This window comes from Ricinus communis, chromosome 3 (assembly GCF_019578655.1).
Source record: "Ricinus communis isolate WT05 ecotype wild-type chromosome 3, ASM1957865v1, whole genome shotgun sequence".
NCBI classification, from domain to species: domain Eukaryota; kingdom Viridiplantae; phylum Streptophyta; class Magnoliopsida; order Malpighiales; family Euphorbiaceae; genus Ricinus; species Ricinus communis.
In genome coordinates, this window is record NC_063258.1 from 27,029,745 (window position 1) to 27,052,341 (window position 22,597).

Below are 22,597 nucleotides of genomic sequence, written 5' to 3' on the forward strand. Positions count from 1 at the left end.
ACTTATTAGGAGGAGTCATAAGAATTACTTTGGGATTTGAATAAGATTACTGTGTATGAATGGGACCATTTCTATCTCTCCTTAACCAATAAAAAGTTTGATGAATTATGGCCAAACAAATAATATATTTTATATATATTACATATAATAATTATAAATTAATTATTATTATTTTTCAATTATAACTAAATACAATTATTAGTCTTAGCATAAATAAATTTAATTTTTGTTCAATATTGAATCAAAAAATATTTAATTATTTCTATTCACCTTCCTTATTTTACTAAATGTATCTTTAGAATATATATTTTTAGCCTGAATAATTTTTAACTAGTTCTTAAACTTTATATTAAATAATTAATATAAACATAAATATATATGAATTTTCTAAATACACTTAAATTGAACAAAAAGATTTCCTAACTCTATCTTCCTATGTTTGAAAGGGAAACAAGAAAAAGGAAATGAATTGATTTGTATAGTTGAGTTCATGGTATGCGATTTGGATGATATGTTTTTCTAATCCAATTATTTGCTTAGATGGTCCAATCTTGTCCCCGCCATTTATTTAATAAACTTTAAATAAATATCATAAGATCGACTTTATTGTATTTTCCTTTTATCCTCGAGTCATCTACATGAATAGAGTTGCTAATTAGATTATAGGTGGAGAACAATGAATCATTTGATTGCATATTGAATTCAACAAATAAGGGAAGTGGTAGACAAAGTTTGAATTGCCATAAATATCCCATGTTTTATTTTATAACTTAAAATATTAAAACTTAAATTATAGTAAGCGTCAATAGATAATTAATAATTCTTTTTATATTTTAATTTTTATCTACGAATCTATATTAAAAAGATAAAGATAAAAATTAGTAGTATTAACTAAAATTTTATATCTTTTTAATTTAAGTATGGATTGAAAATAAATTATTGAATTTCTTAATGAGTTGGAAACGAGAGAGAAAAGAAAAAAGAAAATTGAAAATTGAAAATGGAAAGGGTGAGAACTGTATTATTCCAAAATTTAAATATAAAAGGAAGAAGGAGAAAGAGCACATGAAGAGATGAGGTTTTCATGTGGGAAAGTACATGTGGATGTTTGTATTTAGCACACGTATTAGATTCCCTCACTTTCTCAATTAAGTCACATGTCTTCTCCCAACTTACGTTCAAATTTCCATTCTTTTATTATTGTTTTCTTTAACTGTCTTTTTTAGCTCATTTAAATTTAATTTCCTATTATTACTATTTACATCTTACCCAATTATTTACAAAAACAACATTATATATCTAGTTATGAGAAAACTAATTAAATTAAATTAATTTATCTTTCTAGAGATATTATAATTAATTTGACATAAAAATAAAATATATACGAGATTTTATAATTAAAATTTTTTTAATTTAAAAATAAATTGATTAGTGTGAAATAAAAAGAGTATATCATTAGTTTCAACTGACCTATAACTTTTATTTTTTATTAAAATAATATGCATGTCTTAATCAGAAATATTATTAAATATAAATTTATATAAATAATTAAATATAAAAGTTATTTTGATGTAATCAGCTTTGTGTACCTATACCAATATATTTATACTCGAAGACGAAAAAAAATAAAAAGTCAGCATGTTATTGTAAATTAATAAAATTTAGAACACCCAACTTCGAAATTCTTTTCATATGATTTCAATTTCCACAACTAAAAATAGCCCCACAAATTTGTTGGTTTAATTTTCAAACAAAAGGACAATACGACATCGTAGAAGGCATGGGCTTCACGCAAGTAAAAAAACTCTAGCATTGAAGCAGCAGACACCTAATCGAAATGGACCATATTCCAAGAACTCGGGTTTCGGTTCGAATCGGACATTCTATATCTTCAGTAGAATACAACGACTACAGGATGAGTACGTGGCATTGGCCCACTTTTCCGTCCAATCAATCTCCAAACTCAAATAAAATTCTATGGTCCTACCAACTATCAAAATCATAACCATTTCACTCCATTATTATTACATTTGTAGGACCAAAACCTTACCAAATTGGTTTTATTCATTTTTTTTTATAAAAATTACAGAAAATATTGAATTTTTTGAAATAAGATCATTTATACAGTTAAAGAATTTTCTTTTAAATATATAAAATCCACACTTTAAAAAAATATTACAAACTTTCATTTTTTTTTTCTTTTTATGGGATTGTATACAAAGAAGTTCAATTTCTCTTTTCTTTTTTAACTTTTTTTTATCATTAATCTTATTTCATCATTTTTCTCTTACTTCTCCAGAAAATTATCAACACTTTTACACAGTAATTAGCAACGTCTTAGAATTTGAAAAAATTTAACTTGTCGTCGACACCGATTGCTTATTTCAGTGGTGCTTGCTCATTCCTTGGTCGTTTTTCCTTTAACAAAAACAACCACTCTCCCTCTCATGTCATGGATTCTTTGAAATTTTTTTTTTCTATTTCTGTATGATTTTTCAGGTTGGTATTGAAGTGTTTCTATCAAAAAAAATTTAGTTATATAATTATTTAATTTGATTTGTGAATGTTTGATTCAAATTTTACATTGTGTTTGTTAAATAAGACGTGAATACATGAGTGATAAGTTTAATAGTATTTTAGATGTCTTAAATGGAAATAAAATGATAATTTACATCTTCAAATTCTTTTACTTTCTACCTATTTGTTAATATGCTTAAACTATAGATTATAATTTTTTAGTGGGGAGAGAATGTCACTCAACTCCATAGATTTTATAGTGGGGCAACAATAACCTTTAATATGAATGAGTTTGTATGAGTTTTAGAAGTTGGCAGATTTGTATGGATGAATTTATATAATTTACCCTTTTAGTATTAAAATGTATAAAGAAATAGATAATTATAATATTTGAACATCTAAGGTGTTTGATATATTTTTTGAAAAGTAAATTACTTGTTTACTTTTGGTGATAGTTTTAGTGTGTATGGTGTTTATGAGTTTGATATTATATTCAAAACAATACACATATATATATATATATATATATATATACTAAAATATGTATATAAGTAACTATTTTCATACAACTTTAGGAAGACAAGATTTTATTTGTAATTTTATTATTTAAATGCTAGAAGCTTTAATGTATTGTGATGCATTGTTATTTTCTTTTTCATTTTTATATTTATAAATATATAATAAATAAGGAAAAAGAGAAAAATATATTTCTAGAATGATCAAATGAATAGTATATGCATTATTATATAACTCGTAAATAAATGAGATGACATGAAGTATTAATTCAAGATTTGCTAGCCAGTTGTTCAAATTTTTTTTCTTGTATTGGTGCTATCTATGTATGAACAAGAAATAATATGACTATTTCAGTTGGCTAAAAAATTATATTAAATGATATTTATGTTTTGTACTGATACTATTTGATAATATGCTTGTCTTAAGAAATTAGTAATACTTTTTGAATAGTGGTCAAACTTACATGTAAGCATATTATCAATAAATCGAAAAACAGTTACGGATTTCATATATATGAAACATTATCAAGATCTGTGAATCGTATAATATTTACTGTAACATTTTCTTGTATTTTTTATAAAGACATAAATATAATAAGTAGCTTATATATATAAGAAATATATATTAAGATAAATTGAACGGCTTCATTTTTAAACACAAAATTATATAAAAATTAATTATGATATATATAACAAATAAATTTTTTGATTATGAGAAGATTTCATATTTCTCCATCTCTTTCCAACTCTCTTCTCTCATTTTTCTTTCTTTTTCAAAAATTGCAAAAGCAATGCAAAATGTCCATAATCCAATTAAATCAACAGACTTAATCACCAATTGACAAAACCCAACAGAAATTTAAAAGTTGAAACCCATATTAATAAAATCAATCGTCAATGTCCACTTTCTCTACTTGTTTCTTTTCATCAATAGTAATGATAGATAGAACTTCTGCACCTCTGCAGTCATTTATTTAATTCAACTTTTAACTTTTTCTCTATCTTTATATCTAATTTTTCTTTTTCTCAAATCATATAAAATCCATCACATCAAAGATTCATTTCCATACGCAATTTTTGATTCTCTATTTTTATTTATTAATTATCTCTTTTTTTTTTAATTTATATTACATCACTTTTAGATTAATTTTTTACAATTAGAAAACATAACTTACAAAAATTATCATGTCACCTCAAGCTAACATAAATGTATATTTTCATTTAACAAAGAGTTAATATTAAAGCTTTTAATTAAAAATTTGATTGTGTCTAAATATAATTTAAGGATTAATTTGCCCATCGCATTAAATATTAAGGATAAAAATCTCTTTTGATAATCTGTAATTCTATAGACATCATGGCCAAAAATTGAAAAAAAAACAAAACAAATAAATGGTTTTGTTAAGTAAATTCTTGTCAATTCCACGACGAGAATTTAGACTTATCCGCTAAGAAATTTTCCGATATTTCGGCCGGAACAGCATCACGGAAACAAGAAGCGAAAGAATCATAAAACGACAAAAAACAAATAGCTTAATCCTAAAACCAACGGAACTTGCCAGTCAAACAACAAACTACCAGTCAGTTCAAAAAACACTATTTCCCAGTAATATTTCACTTGCTCCAAATCATAACCAGGGCCAATACTTCAAACCCAACTTCAAAGTCTAGCTGGTTACAACAACAACTGCTCTGTTGATAGCCATTTCCTTTTGTTTTCAAATGCCCTTTTTATACATGAAGCCAGAAAGTCTTTGCCTTTTGTGTTTGTGTTTTAGTTTTGAACTAATAATTCAAGATCATAATCTATCTGTGTAAAAATTTCATCAATTGGTAATGGCAAGACCAAACAACAAGAACATACAAGCCAAGCTGGTGGGTATGTCTTTCCCTTCTTTGTTTGTAAATATATTTTCATTCAAGAAAACAAGAGAATAATAAACAATTTGTTTTTTTCTTGTTTCAAATGAGATGGGTTTTTGTTGTTCTGAGTTTATAACTGTAACAATTCTATATGGGTTATATATTCCTATGCTCAAGTAAGATTATTCAATTTTTCCTAATATATGAATGGCTGGCATGTGAATCAATTTTCAGTTTGCTTTCACATTTAGGTTATTACCCGATTTGGATGAGTATTAGGGAGTCAGCTGTATCTGGATTGTTTGTAATGGTGCTTTAGAACAACTTCTCAAAGTAATCATAACTTAGCTGTTAATGTTTGAATAGCTGATTTCAACTGCTCAATGCTCATCCAATCAGGCCCTTGGTATTTGTTACAGGAGTTCTTTGATAATTGTATGATGACGTTAACAATTCTTGCATGAATCGTTGCGAAAGATGTTGACCTTTGACATTATTTTCTTCAGGTACTTCTTGGGGACATGGGAACTGGAAAGACAAGTCTGGTTTTGAGATTTGTCAAGGGCCAATTTTTTGATTTCCAGGTTCATTCTTGATTTTACTTATTTCACTTTGCTACTGAAGCATCATTATTTATTGTGTATGACTTCTAACATGAGTACAATGATTAGGAATCGACAATTGGAGCTGCCTTTTTCACTCAGGTTTTGTCGCTGAATGAGGCCACTATAAAGTTTGATATATGGGACACAGCAGGGCAGGAGCGATATCATAGCTTGGCTCCGATGTACTACCGTGGTGCAGCTGCAGCTGTTGTGGTGTATGATATCACAAGCACGGTACTTATATTCATCAATCTTCTGTCATTTAATTGCAACTCATTGCTTATACTTTATAGTTTTAGGGATTGTGCAATTGGATCATTAATCATTAATGAGCTGATTATTTAGCTTTCGGTAGGCATAAGCCTACCTCTAATAGCTTTCGGTAGGCATAAGCCTACCTCTAATAGCTTTCATTCGAGTCCTTTATTTTCTTGCATTTGTAGGTCAACTGTCTTGAAGTCTTTTTTTTTCGACATTTTCTTTTACTCGGTCAAAGTATGATTCAGAATACATTTTCAGATCTTAGTGGATTATAAAATGTAAAAGCAAGTGTCATCAAACAAAATGGTTATTTAATCGAGACATTTTGAGGTCAGACCCTATCAAGTGATGCATTTGTTATGTTTGTATGCGCAACAATATTCTGCGTAGATACTAAATAGAGATGGCACAAACATGTTGCAAAGGATGGCTGTGTTTCACTTATGCAAACATAATTAATACAAAATATCTATCAAGGACAACATGACTTATGTATCACATGATGTGGAAATTCTCATGTTAAATATACGATTTAGCTTTTTTTATTTTAGTGATCATTTCACCTGGAATTTCCCTTCTTATTAGGATGGAATTGTTTTAATTTCTTAAGTAGCTAGACTAATTCTTTTGTGTTGTAGGATTCATTTGAGAGAGCCAAAAGATGGGTTCTAGAATTGCAAAGACAAGGTAACCGTCTCAGATGTACAAAGCATTTTGATATTGATTTTTGCTCAGCTTGAGAATTTACGAAGCATATCTGGTATAGGCATCAGGCTTGTGATTAATGTTTATGTTGTGCATTATCTTTTCTAATTTTACTTTCTTTTTCTCCATGTCTCTTTGTGTATGAAGATTTCAAGCTGCTAACCATTGCTATACACTGTAGTTTCATAGCTTCCACATGATATCTGCTTTTCCAGTCACTAGATCCTCAGTTTCCAGTGTTCCTACTATCTTCTCAGCCTTTTAGTTTTGGCTGCTTCCCTGCTTCTGAAGTTCTGAACATTTTTATAGTTTCAGTGTTCTGAGTTTAAAAGCTGTTTTAATAGAGTTTTGAAGTAAATATTTTATTGAAATTCCAAGTAACTTGTTTATCTTTAAAATCTCCTTTATATGAATATGAAATTCAACTTCATACATTGTTCATAACTGTTCCCACTCCATGTTTAGTGTTTATAACTTTTTATAAGTTGTATCAGGTAATCCAAATTTGATTATGTTCTTGGCGGCCAACAAAGTTGACTTGGGAGATAAAAGAAAAGTTGCCAGTGAGGTATTTCACAATCTGATTAACTTCATATTTCCTCTATCCCTATTGTGGGTTTGGCTGAAGATCATTAATTTTACCCAAAAAGAAGTCTGTATTGTATGTAGAAGTTTTTTGTTTTGCGGACATGTATTTGATGCAAATATGCAAATGGCAACCAACTTTTGCAGGAAGGTGAGCAATATGCTAAAGAAAATGGCTTGGTTTTTCTTGAAACTTCTGCAAAAACAGCACAAAATGTCAATGAGCTCTTTTATGAAATAGGTAATTACATGGTTTTTTTACTTCTTTGGATGGAATCTGTTGCGATTTTAATGGATATTGTGCCATCTTCATATCTGGTTCATTGGCTGGAGCCACTTACTGAGGCATGCCTAAAATTGCTTATGGGATCCAATGTCTGTTACTATGCTTAAAATTTTTCACAATAAAGAATGAGTGGAAAATGGGGTACTTCATTCTGAAAAAACGGGAACTGAAATATCAGATCACTTAAATGGATGCAGGGTCCATAATAGATTAACAAGTCCGAAATGTTGAACAGTTGAGTTCCACTGGTTCGTTCACTCAGAATTTCTGGTGGTCATTCTCATAAATTTTTTACTGAGTGTACTATATAGTAAGCAATAATTTTCACTTGGAACTGCTTTTTTTCGTGCTCAATGCTCATAGTAACATGTCTTCTTGCAGCTAAGAAATTGGCAAAAGCTGCCCCTTCTCGTCCAACTGGAATGAAATTGCAAAACAGACAACCAGAACGCTCAAGAGGGATGTTCTGCTGCTCCTAATGAATGATGATTCCCATACTTGATCTACTTGTATGTAAACTTAGCAATGTTCTTTGATTTTTATGTCTTCATTCTTATTCAGATAAATGATGAACATGGTTCCATCACTTGTTCTATAACTTCCTAAGTTCATAATTTGATGAACATGCTCGACGACGATTCCTATGGTTGATTGATGTAATCAGTTCTCAAAATTTTACTAATCCCTACACTGTTTTTTTTTTTTTTCCAAATGGAACAGGAAGGATCTCCTGAACTCTTGGAGAGGATATCGCAATTTACAGGAATCAAATGGGATATTTCAAGAGAAAATTGTTCTGTGCAGAAGGCAATTCTCGTGAAAATTTGTTGTATGTATATTTGTTACCTCTCAAATACAAATGCCTTGTGACAATACTAAACATTAACATGCTCGATTATATGCAAGAAAAGACTGTTTGATCTTTAAAGTGAATAAGGCTAATTACAGAATCCATGGAGTTCTGTGTACAATGCAACTCCACAATAGATAGTGCAAAGAAAGAAGCTGGGAATTACTCTTCCAACTCTCAATGGCCTCCCTAGAGTATTGATGAAATGACCAATTGCCCTTAAGCTGCACTTAGCACGGCTCTATCGTGTGCATATATATAAAACAAGGAGTGGGCAAACATCCTTCAATTTCACTTCGATTTTGGAGGCACAAATTCAGAAAAATTCTGACCAATACCATAAAAAGAAAGATGAGAGTTGTGTACTATTCATGTTAATAAATTAGCATAGCTTTTAGCTGCCATTGGTTTGTCGCTTTGCCTTGAGATAGGAATCACCGCTGACTCAAACTTTGCCTTCTGTTGAGAAAACAAAAGTGATTACCGAAGTTGGAAGCCTTTTTATCATTTACAGTCCCTTGTCCGCAGACTTGAATTGGGCTCGGTGCTTGGCCCATTTTGTTAAAAATTCTTTAAGAATAAAGAAAAGAAAAACCATGTCCTATCCCTTATCTTATGGATGGTTCAAGCAGTAGGACCTCACACCAACACATCTAACCAATTATCTAATAACCTTATTGACACCGGTTGAAGTCATTGTTTACTAAAGCATCAGCTTGCATGTATTAATAATATATTATAACAAGTTTTACATGTTTGAACCATAACCAAGTTTCATCAGTTTTCGAACTACTTATATTACCATGCTTTTTGGAGATTCCACTCACTCAAATCTCAAATAGGGTATTAGTATTTAATCAAGTAAAGAATGCCCAAATCACTTAAAATCATTATACAAACAAGTTGGTAAATTTCAGACACTGCAGAAACTGAAGCTTCTTGCCCCATGATGAAGCTCATGGAAAACAACAAGAGTTGTCTTAATCTAAGGTGGACAAATGCCTCGCAGTTGAAAGTTTGTTTGTTTTTTCTTTCTTTCTTTTAATGCACTGATTTCAGCTTTCGAGGTCCCTCAAAAACTGAGTTTGTTTCTTGTTTTTTAGTATTTTAATCATGCCTCTCCTCTTCTCACATCACATGCACATCTTCATAATCCCTAAACAAGTCCAATTCCACCAATGCTAAAGAGAAGTGCAAACTACATTCCAAACATACCAATACAAGTAAATGGAAATGGATAAAGGAAAAAAATAAATAAGAAAAGAGAAAAGGGGGCAGTTCTGCAAAGTAAAATACAAGGAAAAAAAACAGAGTACTGATTTCACTTGGCCTGAGCGAGCCAGCCATGGCCACGCCTGCAAAGAAAGTTGTTATGAGCTCTGGACACAAAACTCTCCATCTTTCCCTATATTCACAAGACACCCTTCTCAAAAGGTTTCATGAAACATTCACCATGAAGGAGATGTGCATGGAGATCCTGAGGATGAGGATGACAAACCATTAATACTCACAGAATCACTGCCCGAAGTGCCTAAAGACCTTGCATCTCTTAAAGAAACTGAACATGCCTCTGCTGGTAGCTTCTTCATTGGAGTCAATGGAGGTGTGAGGGGAAGTGAACGTGGACTAGATGGTGATGGTTGAGCTATCTCCTCTTCACCTGAAGAAGAAGAAGAAGAAGAGCCACCTGTTTCCAGTCTTGATGGCGATGAATCAGGAGTTTCAAATGGAGTCTCCACCCTACTTGGCCTGCTTGCGTCATTGTCATAAATGGGATTTGATATATAAACAAAAGACTCTCCAACACCCCCAATGCAAGCTTTGTCATTAGCATTAGCGCTGCTAATTTGAATTGGGATTTCTCGAATCTGGTGAGGTAAAGTCGCTAACGAAGTTGATGAAGGTGAAGTTTTTACAAGACCGATTCTTTGGGGACTTGTATTTAATTCTTGAGTATGGACATCAAGAATGTGATGAAGTTGGGAGAGTTGGTTCTTTGTTTCTGCTGCCTTGTTTTCTTTGTAAGAAGCTGCAGGGAAGAAGAGGCTTCTTGGGGCCTGAAGAATCCCTGGTGCATAGTAGCTGTGAGGAGAAGCTGAATGATTTTGAGGTAGTGAGTGCTCTGGTGAGGAAGCGTTAGCGGCCGGAGACGCGGAGATGATGGTGGCTGTGGCAGTGGTGGTGGTAGGATTGGAGGAGGTGATAAGGAGCTGGCGCCTACGAAGTAAGAGAGTACAATAGAGCTCAGCTAGTAGCACCAAAACCAAGCCTAGCACTATAGCAAGGCTCACCACCATCACCAGTGTAGCTCCCATTATCACCTTGGATGCCTCCTTCATTTCTCTAATCTCTCTCTCTCTCTCTCTCTCCGTTTCAGTCTCTCTTTGTGGTGCCTACCACTGGGGTGAGACTGAGGGGCAGTGAAATAGAGGGTAAGAAGTTACTTTGGCGGGAAACAGTCCTTTACCTTTGACAAGGAAAGGAGAAGGAAACAGAATCTTTGAGAGGTACCGGGCATGGGGAATGTAAAGGCTTTTTTGTTCTGACTAATGCAGCATCTGACATTTAAGGTCATTTCTGTCATTTCACAAACATTACTACCATCATCACAATGTCTGCGTACAAAAGTAAGAAAATTACTGCAACGCCAGTGAGGTCAAGGCATCAAAATTTTCTCTCCAGCTAGTCTTCAAATAATAATAAAATAAACACACAATTGGATAAAGAAATTCCTAAACCAAAGAGAATAAAATGTAAAAACTTAATATCCAATAAAGAGAAGGGAAAAATACAGCTGGTAATTAGTATTATCAAGTGGTATCACATTCTAGTATGATTAATCTTTTATCTCAATTTGTATCAATCAACCATGTAGCATCTTTGTCATTTGAAGTTACATGCACAACACAAATTTTACACCCTAAAGCTTTGGAAATTGAAGTGATATTACAAGTACAAACCCACAAGTGCCATGCTTGAATTTACTGTTAAATTGCATTTCTTCGCAAGGCCACACCTATAGCAAGTATTTCAGCCATTGCTGATTGAAACATGACAAGTCTCTCTTCTTGCAAATCAGTATTGGACTCGCTTATGGAAAAAATGTAAGATGATATATTCCAGTGCACTCATTGTGATGAACAAGAAGGATGCTGATACTGGCTGGTCAAAGGATTTACCTCCCTTTCAAAGCTGCAAACCGAGCAGCCAAGTCATCATAATCAGGTAACTTGGGATGCACATGCTTAGCTGGGTTTGACCCATCTGGCTGGAAAGAAGCAGCACGAGTAAACACTTTTGTTGCCTCAGATGGAGCTGTTTGTTCACGCGGGAGGGAAATTGATCGGGGTGGTGGAAGCATCTCCAAGATTTCATCAGCCCCATCTTTGCTGCTGTGCTGTGGGGACCTATCTTCAATGCCTTGGTCATCTGCCTGATGACTTTTGGACTTTCTTCTGACCCTTCCAGGTTCACCGGCCGATGGTTTCTTACTATAATGAATCAGCAGTTTATCTATAATCCTTTCCTCTTCATCATTATAATGTGGATCATCATCAAACAAAACCTGCAAGCCTCGCCTCGAGTCATCCCTTCTCCTGCTTCTTGATCTCCTCTTCACAACTCCTGTGCCCTCCAAATTGCCAACATCATCATGGCCAGCATGTGATCTTGAATGCTTCCGTCTTGAAGATCTAGGTTTTGGAATCGGATTACTAATAGCATCATCCTTGTGCTTATTATCGTTCTCATGCCCATTACCATTTGCTCTTGTGGTTCCAACACTCTGCCTTTCATGGTCAAAATAATATGCTTCTTGTAGAATTTTCTCTGATCTATTAGTAGCATAGACTCTGTTGTTCCTTGAAGGATCTTTTGGGTCTACATACACATCAGCACCTGAAACTGAAGATCCTAAATTGCCTCCATATTTCCCATCCTTCAGTTTAGAATTAGGTTTTGTGTAAGGAGGGGGGATGGCATTATTGCAGCAGGGATTTAACTTGCTTGATTCCTCTTGAACATCTGTTGCTGGGTTGGCTGCATTGTATTGGCCACCATAAGGTCCGCGATGATAACCAGCCACTGAATCTTTACCATCACCCTTTGACCATAATCCTGTATAACCAGAAAAAGTTTCTGGCTTTCCATGAGTTAAAGTGCCTTCATCATCTTGTTTAGGTACAGCGTTCTCCCTACCATCAAACATATTATATCCACCATCAACACTTTCTGTTCTTTTCCTCTGAGATGAACTGCCTGATCTAACAGTTCTACGGGATGCATCCTCCTTCCATGGTTCACGCTTCTCCACTACTTCTTGCCTTCCTTGGAACAAACTATCATGGTTATCCCTTTTCAGATTGGGTTGTTCTCTAACATTCAGTGGTTGGTATCTGTTGCTGGGGACTTCATATCTGGATTGAGAATTGAACCCATTTCTAACAGTTTTTGAGGTAATATCCCCCTTCTGTGATTCATGCTTCTCCACAATGACTTCTTGCCTTCCTTGGAACACACTATCATGGGTGTCCCTATTCTGAATTGGTTCTTCCCTAACATTTAGTAGCTTGTATTCATTGCTGGGGACTTCATATCCAGATTGAGAATCGAAACCATTTCTTTTTGAGACATTGCTCTCTTTTTCGCTGAACAATCTGTACCCATCATTAGCATGCTCAAGCCTTTCTTTCGGCAAAACATCATGTTTTACTTTCGGAACAGTGTCTTTGCCATTGATTGAATTGTATTTATCATCATGAGTGTATGAAGGCCCATAGATTTTAGGTTGGCCCTGCAAAATAATCATATATAAGAAAGAGATCGCAACCAATCTCCAACCACCCCTCACACCACAAACCCAAAAGACAACAAATGGGAGAAAATGAGAACTCCTTTTCAGAAATAGTAGAATATCACCATGCCTTTAACCTAAGCAAATTCCAGGATTAGCTCATGACCCTAAACATTCACCCATACAGGGCAGACAGTGACACCCTGGGAAAAAGCAAAAGAAATAGAGGAACAAACCTGTGCAGATGCAGAGGGTTTAGAATCCTTAGATGCCCTCTGTTCAAATGCCCTGGAGTCCCATGCAATTCTGAATTCTGATGCTATTTCATGCATTAGTTGAACTTTCTTCTCTGTTGTAGATGGCTTTGAAGACAAATTCCCAACAAACTATTCATGGACAATTCAGGTAGTTAGTGAAAGAGAAGAAATTGCAGATATTAGGTCTACACTAAGCGTGGCTTTGTCAAAATTTACCTCTTGATTTGCAAACAGTTCCAAGGAGCTCCCATATCTCTCATAAAATACATCCCTAAGATCACGTAACTCTGGCAAATCAGAAAATCTAGCAGCTGCAAACATTAGGGATGATACAGCCTCCCTACAGTCCTCAGGGCAGTGTCTGGGGATGACAGTGGATCAAGAGAGATATCAATTATAACTTGTTTACGAGAACTTAAAGCATGTTGTATTATATCTAAATCTATCAACAACTCTCAGCCAACCTACATTGTGCAAGTACTAAATTTTCAGACATGATGCATTAACAAGGCAAACAAAAAGTTGTTCCCATGTAAAGCAATTATCTCCTTCTCAAATCATTAACAAAATGTGAATATTAAGTTAAATTAAATGAGAAAAGAGACATCAGCAATACCTGATCTTTTGCATGATAGAAAGATGCTTCAACACAAAATCACCAGATTTCTCAACAAAATCATAGCAAGATGACAATGTCAATTCAGCTAAGAGTCCATCTGCCTGTTCCAATACATAACCACCTCACACAATCAGGGCCACTTGTTTAAAATCTTAAATTGAATCTTTTTTACAAGCAGACAAAAAGATATATCCCATACTAAACATAAAATCAATCTGATTAAATATCAGATCAGACAATGAAAGCAAAATATACAAAAAAACAAAAATTAAAAAAAAGAATACCCTTCCATAAGCGTTGATATCGAGTCCATTAGAAAGCAGATCAGCCATATCTTTCTTTAAAAACTTCAAAGTAGCATTTCTCTTTCTCCTTATAACATCGATCCGACTCTTTGTCATTTTAATCAATGACTTACTACAAACACAACCAAACACATCCTAAGTGTTATTAGCATTTTTAAGAAGAAGGTTTGGCAAGTAAACCTATCAAAATCCTCAAATCTAAAAGAAAAAAGAAAAACCACAAGAACACATATTCTTTTTACCATTTTGATGCAAAACCTCGGCCAAGAATCCCGTCCAGCATCTTCAAGATTTCCTAAAGACCGTCCCTTATTTGGAATATTAAGAATGTAAACTTTGAAACAAACTAACAGAGTCCCAAATCCGCCATTAACGAGAGAGAGTAAAACAATAGAGCTTTTTTTTTTTTTGGGAGTGCCAGGAAGTGGTGTCAGTGGGAGACTAATCGTGTGCGCTCTTTAGACAATTTTTAAATGACTCTTTTTTTCTTTTTTCTTTTCCATTAATTTAGTTAAACATGTGAGCTTAATTGTTCTTTTTCTTTTTTTACGAAAATGACCCCGATTTTGTATTTTATGATTGTCCATCATTTTAACGTTACGTTTCCAGGGGTAATTTGGGTAACCCGCAGACAGCGGGATTAGTGAACTTGATGATCCTGACCGTTTGATGAAATCGTGAATTTTCGGTTGTCGGGGTCAGGTAGTTGACGGTGAGAAATCGATCGTGGATGAAGTGGAGTTTTGCTGAGCTGGACTGCATTATCTCAGGCAGAATAAGATGCAGCGGCGGTTGTAACGGTAATTTATTATTATCTTTTGTCTGCTGATGTTTTTTTCTTAAAATGTTTTTTTAGAGAATATGGAATTCTTTTCGCGAAAATATGGGTCGGATTCTAATATTTCTTTTCCTTTTTCTGGTCCGACTTCCATTTTGTTCCATATATCATAAGATATTATTTGCTGCAAATGGAATTTGAGGTTGGATTTGCTATTATTAGTTAATGTATCACACTCACAGTAACACAAGTTGGTCCATTTCTTTTTAAGTCTATAGTGGATAGGTGTTAGTGATTAATTAAGCTATTGTATGTACCCAAAAAAATATGTAACTTTTTATTAATAGATTTTGACACTTCATATTTAATTTAATCAACCAAAGTTTATCAACCCTTATGAAAACAACAGAAAGTACTGAAAACAGATTCAATGGACTTCAACTGAATAAAAAGTGGGTCAGTCAGAGTCTTGATGATCTACTTATATTTTATAATTAAAATTACATATAGAAAAATTATTACAACAAATATTTATGACATTTGATGGGTAAATTTTTATTTTTTTTCTACTCCATTTCTGTACTAATTCAATGTCTTACCATATTATGAGGAAAGAAGGTTTAGAAAGAATGAAATGAAATGTATGAACATGGCTGGACACCAAAATCTCTAAAAATTAGGACATTTTGCACCTTGTGGTAATATCGTGTAGTTTTGAACTTCGATCCGGCTATTACTCCACTCAAAGGAGAGCATTAAAAGCTCCAAGTTTAATAGGAATCAAAATCAAAATTAGATTGAATATTATATTAAATATAGCAATACAATTTGTGAACATATTAACTTTAAGGGAAAACTTATTATGCTAACAAAAAGAGTAAATATTAAAAATGCAACAAAACTGACAAGCAAAATGGCTGAGTGGGTTTAGCCTAAGCAAGAAATTGAGAAAGATGAAAACATGTGCACTTCCTTGTCAGCATCATCGCAATCTAACCTTTTGTTTCAACTAAAGCTTATCTTTAATTGTGAAGGTGGAGATCAAAAAATCTTTCTTTAGATAATGGAGTTTAAACTCTCAAACAACCACTTCCAACGCCAATAGATAGACAGCATGACTCCCCTTTTTGGTATTGATATTGACTAGATGATTCTCCAGTCCAACGTTATGCAAAAAAATTAAATTTTATTTTTCTAAATTATTCAAATACTTAAATTAATATATATTTAGATTTAAAATAAATTATTAACAAGTTATAATTATGTTATTCGAATTAAGAAATTGTCTCTCTACTTATTAAATTTGCACATGGGTATCAATATATAATTTGTTTTAATCAATAATCATTTTGACTAGGAAAAGAAAAAGCAACTAACTTGGCCAACATTAGCCATTATGTTTCTGCCTCTTGAACAAATCACCTACGCACAATTAGCGGAATTGTGCAGCTAACCATCTCTTTTGTCTTTTTAAACCTAACTAACCTTCTCGTTTAAGGTACCGCTCTTTAAATTATTCCTGCCCACTCGATCTTATTTGAGGTGTCGTTTATTGATTTCATCTGAATTTGTCCATTGATATCTTTTTTTTTCTTTAATCATTTCAATAAATATTTGTCTGGGAAAGTTTTATGTCGATTGGACTCGCACCAAAACTTGTTTTATTGAAAAATTAATGTAAGTTAAGAAAATTACTGTAAAATCATGTATATAAATCTTAACAAATAATTTAAAAGGACCGTATAAAATCAGTATCTATGCAATTGATACATAATTCTTGACTCTTAAATATAATAATATTTTTGTGCATAACCGATTCGGTTGTTTTTCTTTGTTTATGATATTTTAGGCATCACTTGTAATAACTTTGAAAATAGTATTGGAGAATAGCAAAGTGCATCATTGCTTGCAAAACAGCTAAACTCTTGCAATCCTGCACCAAACGAGAATTAGTTGTTGTGTTTTCCTTTTAATTGGCTAAAGGGCGATTTTACCCATGAGCTATTTATGAGTATCCAATTGACCCCAGAATTAGCTTTCCTCCCAATTACACTAAAATTATCAATTAATAGTAACTTAGCCCAATACTACTTAGCTAAAGCCTTCAACAATTTGTTCCTTCTCCCATTGCCGGCAGTGATGGTCAGCCGAAGTCCCAATTGAGGGTTGTGCGTTTTAAAAATATTATTGTCCTTCTAAAATTTAATCAATAGCCGCGAGGAAGTTAAGCATTAGGAAGACGTCCAGCAGAACAACCATCTAAAAAGAGCTTCAAGATGCGGGAGTATGGAAAAATTTGTGGAAAGTTAATCTTCCAGCTAAGGTACTTATTTTTATGTGGAAAGTATTGCTGAATAGCCTTCCCACAGGAACCATTCTAAAGGAAAGGGTCGAAAGAGCGGATGATGCTTGTTGCTTATGTGGTAGGCCTGAATCCCCGACTCATCTTTTTTTTTTTTTCCTTTGTAGTAGAACCAGAGCGGTCTGGCTTGCCTCTCACGTGGGGATTAGGTCTGAGGGCTTAACTGATTCATCGATGGCAGAGAACTGGAGAAATCTCATTTGCGGGTTGAGACAGATGGATAGCCACGTGGTGGAGGAGTATATTACATATATATGTTGTCTACAGTGGCTTTTGTGGAAGGTGAGGAATGAACTGCGTTTTCACAATAAACTTTGGGAGCCGATGGATGTGATTACTCGAACTTCATCCTTCCTAGCACAAGTTCGCAGTTGCTATGCTCCTTCCTTGATAGCATGAGATAATGACCTCTCCACAAACAGACAAATGGAGGTGTGCTAATGGATTCCCATACTCATCCAACGATAAAAATAAACTTTGATGGGGCTGTAGCAGTTTGGGAAAGTAGAGGTGCCTATAACCTTGTTGCTAGATCATGGACAGGAAATGTAATCTTCTCTTACACTAAACGCTTGCCTTTTATAACGAACGGTGCAATGCTGGAAGCTATGGCTCTATGCATGGCTGTCAAAGTTGCAAGAGACAGGGGCCTCCATCAAGTGATCTTTGAAGGCGATGCTAAAGCTATTATAGATGATGTTACCGGTATAACTAAACCTTTCCCAAAATGTTAATGCCATAATTGAAGATGCGGAGAGAATCATTGTTACTCTTTTAAATATGTCCCTAGGATAGCAAATTGGGTGGCCTATGGATTGGCCAAGAAAGCCCTAGAGTGTGAGTCTTTTAGCTCAAATTTATCAGCCCAAATGTTGTGGCTGGATAACTTGATTGGTTTGTAATCTTTTCTGATGAATGGATTTATCTTTCTTCCTGAAAGAAAATGGTTTTGGAAAAAAAAAAAGAGAAAACTTTAAAAGATAGTTGGTGTCTTTTATTTTTTTTGATTAATTTACATGGTATTTGGATTATCAAAACATAAAGATAAATTCCATACTTAATAAGTTATATATGTTAATGAAATTTTACTCATACACGACACCCTATAAAATTGATAGAAAATTTTAGGAAAATTGGATCAGAAAAACTGATTTTGGAATAAATTGGATCTTTTGGGAGTATCTCCAGGGCTAAACTGACCCTTTCTTAATAAATAACAGTAGATTAATTCTCTTCTCCTTTTTAAAAAGAAATGATTGTTGTTGAGTTTTAATACAAGCATAAGTGTATATATATTTATAAACTGAATTCTGGTCAAGCACCATTATATGTAGAGGGCTGAATTCCCCTTCAGCCTCCCTAAGCCAATTTATGCACAACCCGCAAACTAAAACTTTAGAAGCTCAAATTGAAGACTTTACAAAAATTATAAAGACAACTAAAATTATACAAATGTTAACAGCGTAAAATTAAACTTACATATTTATTCGCTTTAAATAAATAAATCTGCGTTAGTGGCATGTATATCTCTAATGTGTATAAAAATTCCTCGAAATTGGATCTTGGTATTAGCATACAAAAAATTAATAGGATTAAAACTGAAAGTGATTGATGAATAATAGAGTAATAGCAAGAAAGCAAGGAAACACAAAACAAAACGTACTGGTTATGATCTCTTTCATGGATAAAGGAGAAGAAATCTTGGTACTGAGTGTACATCATCTTGTACGGTTATACTCAGTATAATGTTTATCTACCAGAAACATCTCAAGAAGTTGATTAGGAAATGGAACAGATAATTTTCATCATCAAGCAGTTCTTGCCGAACTAACCTTTCCAAGACGATATTCTGAGGAAGAAGTTCACTGTAAAATAATAAGGTGGAGACTGAAGAAGCAGGCTCAGTTATTAGCGATGTCAATAGCCTCACCACTGACCGTAGCATCACAGCAGTGAGAGACTGCATGCGCCCGAAATATAAAAGAAAGAAAGTGTTAATTACTCTTCATAAAATTAGGAGTTCTAATACCAAAAAGGAACAGAAAGATGATAACGTCACATACCATGGCTGTTGTGTGTGAGAAGACCAAGAAACATAACGGGGATGTAATCTTGAATCGATTTGATATACAGAGAGAGGGGAAGGTGTGGAGCATTCAGTTTTGAGTTCTCTAACTGTCGGTCTTCATACAGTTATTCAGACCTAACAGTCCATATTCTTATGTTACCAGCGTACATACACATCTGCAGCACAATTTAGAGGGAACAATCCAAAATTTGAAGAAATAGAATAATGATGATGATACCATTAATATTCATATCTATGTATAAAGTGAAAATTAATTAGTTAGGGTTGGTTCAACCGATGACTTGTAAACTAAATGGGTCGCCACTAAATGTGGTGGCATTCTAAGCAGTGTTTTACTCTTTACACTGTGATCTTCAAAACATAAAAAGAGATGTGAATTGACCCATTTATTACAGAAGAGAGAAAAGATACATAAATAAGCTCTACTGAGAATGTCTTGTGGAAAAAACTTTGGTCTTTTTCTGTTTTTTTTACGTATGTAATGATTGGATTAATTCATTGTTCTCTTTTCAAGACGTTAGGCAAGGCAGCTCTTCGCGTTGGCGTACTGCAAGCTACCACAACCGGAATGAGATGTTTGGCTTGCAGCTATGGGGATCCAATTTTTGACTCTTTCCTTCTAGGGTTCTCACTTAAAGCTAGTGAAGGAAGGAGTGAAAGGGTTGTCCATCATACTCTATCGCATTCCGAACAATAGTGTCGAGGAATGAGACTGCCACTTTGTGGGAAGCTGGGAATCTTGTACTAAGAGAAGTGAATTCTGATGAAACAGCACTGCAGCAGGACAGGTTCCTTTGGCAGAATTTTGATCGTCCAGCAAATGCACTGTTTCCTGGACTAAATGGAACTATGCATAAACCTAATGATTCTAGACATCGCTGGAGGCTGGAAGTGGTGACTGGTGACTGCTGTTGTTTCGAGAACACAAAAGAAGAAGAAAAAAAGTCGGTGAAAATATCACATTACACTTCAGCTGTGGATGGCACCACCCCTACTCCCCGTGAATTTGGTGTATAGAATCCCAATTGCAGTGTGCATAGAGCAGAAATTAAATCGCCTCCAGACGCAGGATGGTTTTCGAGAACAAGTTGCTCTTCTGGGGCTTAACGGAAGAATTTTTTCCAACGGCTCAGGATTTGGGTTTTGGAGTAAGGTTAAAACTCAGGGAGAATGACTTCCAAGTTTCTCTGCGCACTGACAATTTAGAATAGCATATGTACAATCTTTCAAATCAGAAGCTCACAAAAACCAGAAAATCAAAATGGAATTTACTAATTAAATGCATTACTCAATACTCAAATTCCAACCAAAAAAGAAATGAAGAAAATCCTACTAATCGCACTATAACCTTCAATAAGTCCCAGGTTTGCAAGAACTCCCTTCAGCTCAAACTGGGATACCACACAAGCCATGACAAAACTCTTTCTGGACGATGATTATTTCCATTCATCCATCTTTCTATCATCACCACTAAAAGCTAGATGTAACTAATAAAGAACATAGTGGATAAATAAAGAGCAAAATAGAAGTTTGAGACTCCCTGACTGCAAAACATTACTGCTTGTCTGGCTTGTCTGGATCCTCTTCTTTTTCAGGATCTTCCTCCTCTTCCTCTTTCTTTTTTTCTTCATCTTCTTCTTCATCTTCTTCAGGAGGATCATATGGTAATGGGGGTGGTATTGGTGTTTTCATAGGGCTGAACTGTGGAAATATATCAGGTCTGCGCCCAGGCTTGGGCCTTTCCCATTCCTGCCATGGAACCATAACACATCATTACATTAGAAAGAATCTGCCTACTACTACTACTACTACAGCTAATTCTCACAAACAAGACATCTCTAAAGAATTTATGTTATATCTATTTGTTACTCTAATATTCTCATGACAAGTACCCAAAAAGGCCTTTACAAATAGCCATAGCAATTAGCATCTTAAGGACAGTAGAAACAAGGAGGTATTTGTTATGAACTTTTCCAGTAGGAATAGTACAGACATGATTGCCATCAAGAGATTAGGGACTATGAAGAGGATAAAAAAAAAAGGCACTTTTACAAAATGGAAAACACCCAACCAGTGATTTGATGCCTAAATGAGCATGAACTATATAAGAATATATTAGACCAATGAGCTCGTGAAACCTAAATATGTGACATAATAATACTATAGATTTGTTTCTCTAGATATTTGGTTCTAAATTCAAAATCTGTAATAGGTCAACAATGGTCAATAAACTTATCAATGAATTTTAGTATGGCCAAAGTCTCTGAATTCTAATTATCTACCTAAGAAACTAGTTTATTTCCCTTTTTCTTTTAATATAATTAGATTTTACATTGAAAAAGGAGTAATTAGAAAAGCTCAGTTTCAGCAAGCAAAGATCTCGAATATAGTAATTAAAAGAGAAAATATAAAGAGAGTGAAACATACAATAGGGAAATCGAGAGGATTACGGCGAGTTAATTTTTCTTCATCAGGAGCCATACAAACCACTTGCTTTTGTTGTCTGCTGCTCTTACGATTACTGTTACTAGTAGAAATCAGGCGTCCAGAACCGAACATCGGCGTGAAAGAAACAAGAGAACAGCGGCAGCTCGATGACGGAGAGGAGGATGATGATGTTGTAGAAGCGGCGGCTGCAGATGTAGGAGGGCCCAGTAAGGGTTTCGAAGTCGAGTTTATGGAGAGGCAGACAGACCCCATAATTTCTGTTAATTTTTAACAATATCCTTGTTGCTCTTCTTCAATTTCTTTCTTCTTCGATTCCCTGATTGAAAGAGCTTCGTGACAGAAAACAGAAATCAAACACCAACCGCCTCTCTTTGTCTCTCACTCTACGCAGTCCACAACCGCATTTCTATCCCCATCTGGTTTTTCTGGTGGCTCCTATGCATATGGATCTTTTAAGTGGGCTGGGCTAAGTTAATCGCCGTCTTTGGATTCCAAAATCCATAAATCATAAAACACTGGCACCATCGTTATTATTATTTATATTGTTATATATCGTTATTATTTATTATACTTGTACAATTGTACATGCTGACTCTCTAAAAAGGGTTTTGTATTTCTTATATGAATTATGAATCATGAACGAAAAGCGCCCTTATCTCATAGATTTTCACTCGCGGACGCAAAATTGTAGTTCTTGCTTTTGTTGTCACTTCAATAGTGTGCCAATTGACACACAATGGGTCAAAAAAGGCAGCAAGCA

At 34.1% G+C, this 22,597-nt stretch overlaps 4 protein-coding genes across 6 annotated transcripts; 1 reads left to right on the plus strand and 3 right to left on the minus strand.

Annotated features, from left to right (window-relative positions):
* Window positions 1-4,653: 4,653 nt before the first annotated feature.
* On the plus strand, window positions 4,654-8,265 carry LOC8284811 (ras-related protein RHN1). Of its 3 annotated transcripts, none has more exons than XM_025156451.2 (8): window positions 4,654-4,907; window positions 5,402-5,479; window positions 5,567-5,734; window positions 6,400-6,448; window positions 6,961-7,034; window positions 7,199-7,292; window positions 7,719-7,846; window positions 8,062-8,265. In XM_025156451.2, exons 1-7 carry the CDS (start codon window positions 4,869-4,871, stop codon window positions 7,814-7,816), a joined length of 600 nt encoding a protein of 199 aa, XP_025012219.1. In that variant the 5' UTR covers window positions 4,654-4,868; the 3' UTR covers window positions 7,817-7,846; window positions 8,062-8,265. The 3 variants fall into 3 exon arrangements, with proteins under 3 accessions (XP_025012219.1, XP_015571670.1, XP_002514320.1); XM_015716184.3 differs by having other exon boundaries at window positions 4,655-4,911; window positions 8,058-8,265; XM_002514274.4 differs by having other exon boundaries at window positions 4,659-4,907; window positions 8,058-8,265.
* A 1,104-nt stretch (window positions 8,266-9,369) lies between these two features.
* LOC8284810 lies at window positions 9,370-10,788 on the minus strand. The gene has a single exon (XM_002514273.4). The coding sequence runs from the start codon at window positions 10,524-10,526 to the stop codon at window positions 9,636-9,638; it is 891 nt and encodes a 296-aa protein (XP_002514319.2). The 5' UTR covers window positions 10,527-10,788; the 3' UTR covers window positions 9,370-9,635.
* A 151-nt stretch (window positions 10,789-10,939) lies between these two features.
* Window positions 10,940-14,878, minus strand: LOC8284809. Its single transcript, XM_002514272.4, has 6 exons — window positions 14,403-14,878; window positions 14,140-14,272; window positions 13,853-13,956; window positions 13,453-13,597; window positions 13,216-13,365; window positions 10,940-12,979 (listed from the first exon to the last, which is right to left on the minus strand). The coding sequence occupies exons 1-6, from the start codon at window positions 14,441-14,443 to the stop codon at window positions 11,363-11,365; spliced, it is 2,190 nt and encodes a 729-aa protein (XP_002514318.2). The 5' UTR covers window positions 14,444-14,878; the 3' UTR covers window positions 10,940-11,362.
* Window positions 14,879-20,633: 5,755 nt separating this feature from the next.
* On the minus strand, window positions 20,634-22,252 carry LOC8284805 (PR domain zinc finger protein 2). The gene is made up of 2 exons (XM_015716157.3): window positions 21,817-22,252; window positions 20,634-21,138 (listed from the first exon to the last, which is right to left on the minus strand). Exons 1-2 carry the CDS (start codon window positions 22,087-22,089, stop codon window positions 20,944-20,946), a joined length of 468 nt encoding a protein of 155 aa, XP_015571643.1. The 5' UTR covers window positions 22,090-22,252; the 3' UTR covers window positions 20,634-20,943.
* Window positions 22,253-22,597: the final 345 nt, after the last annotated feature.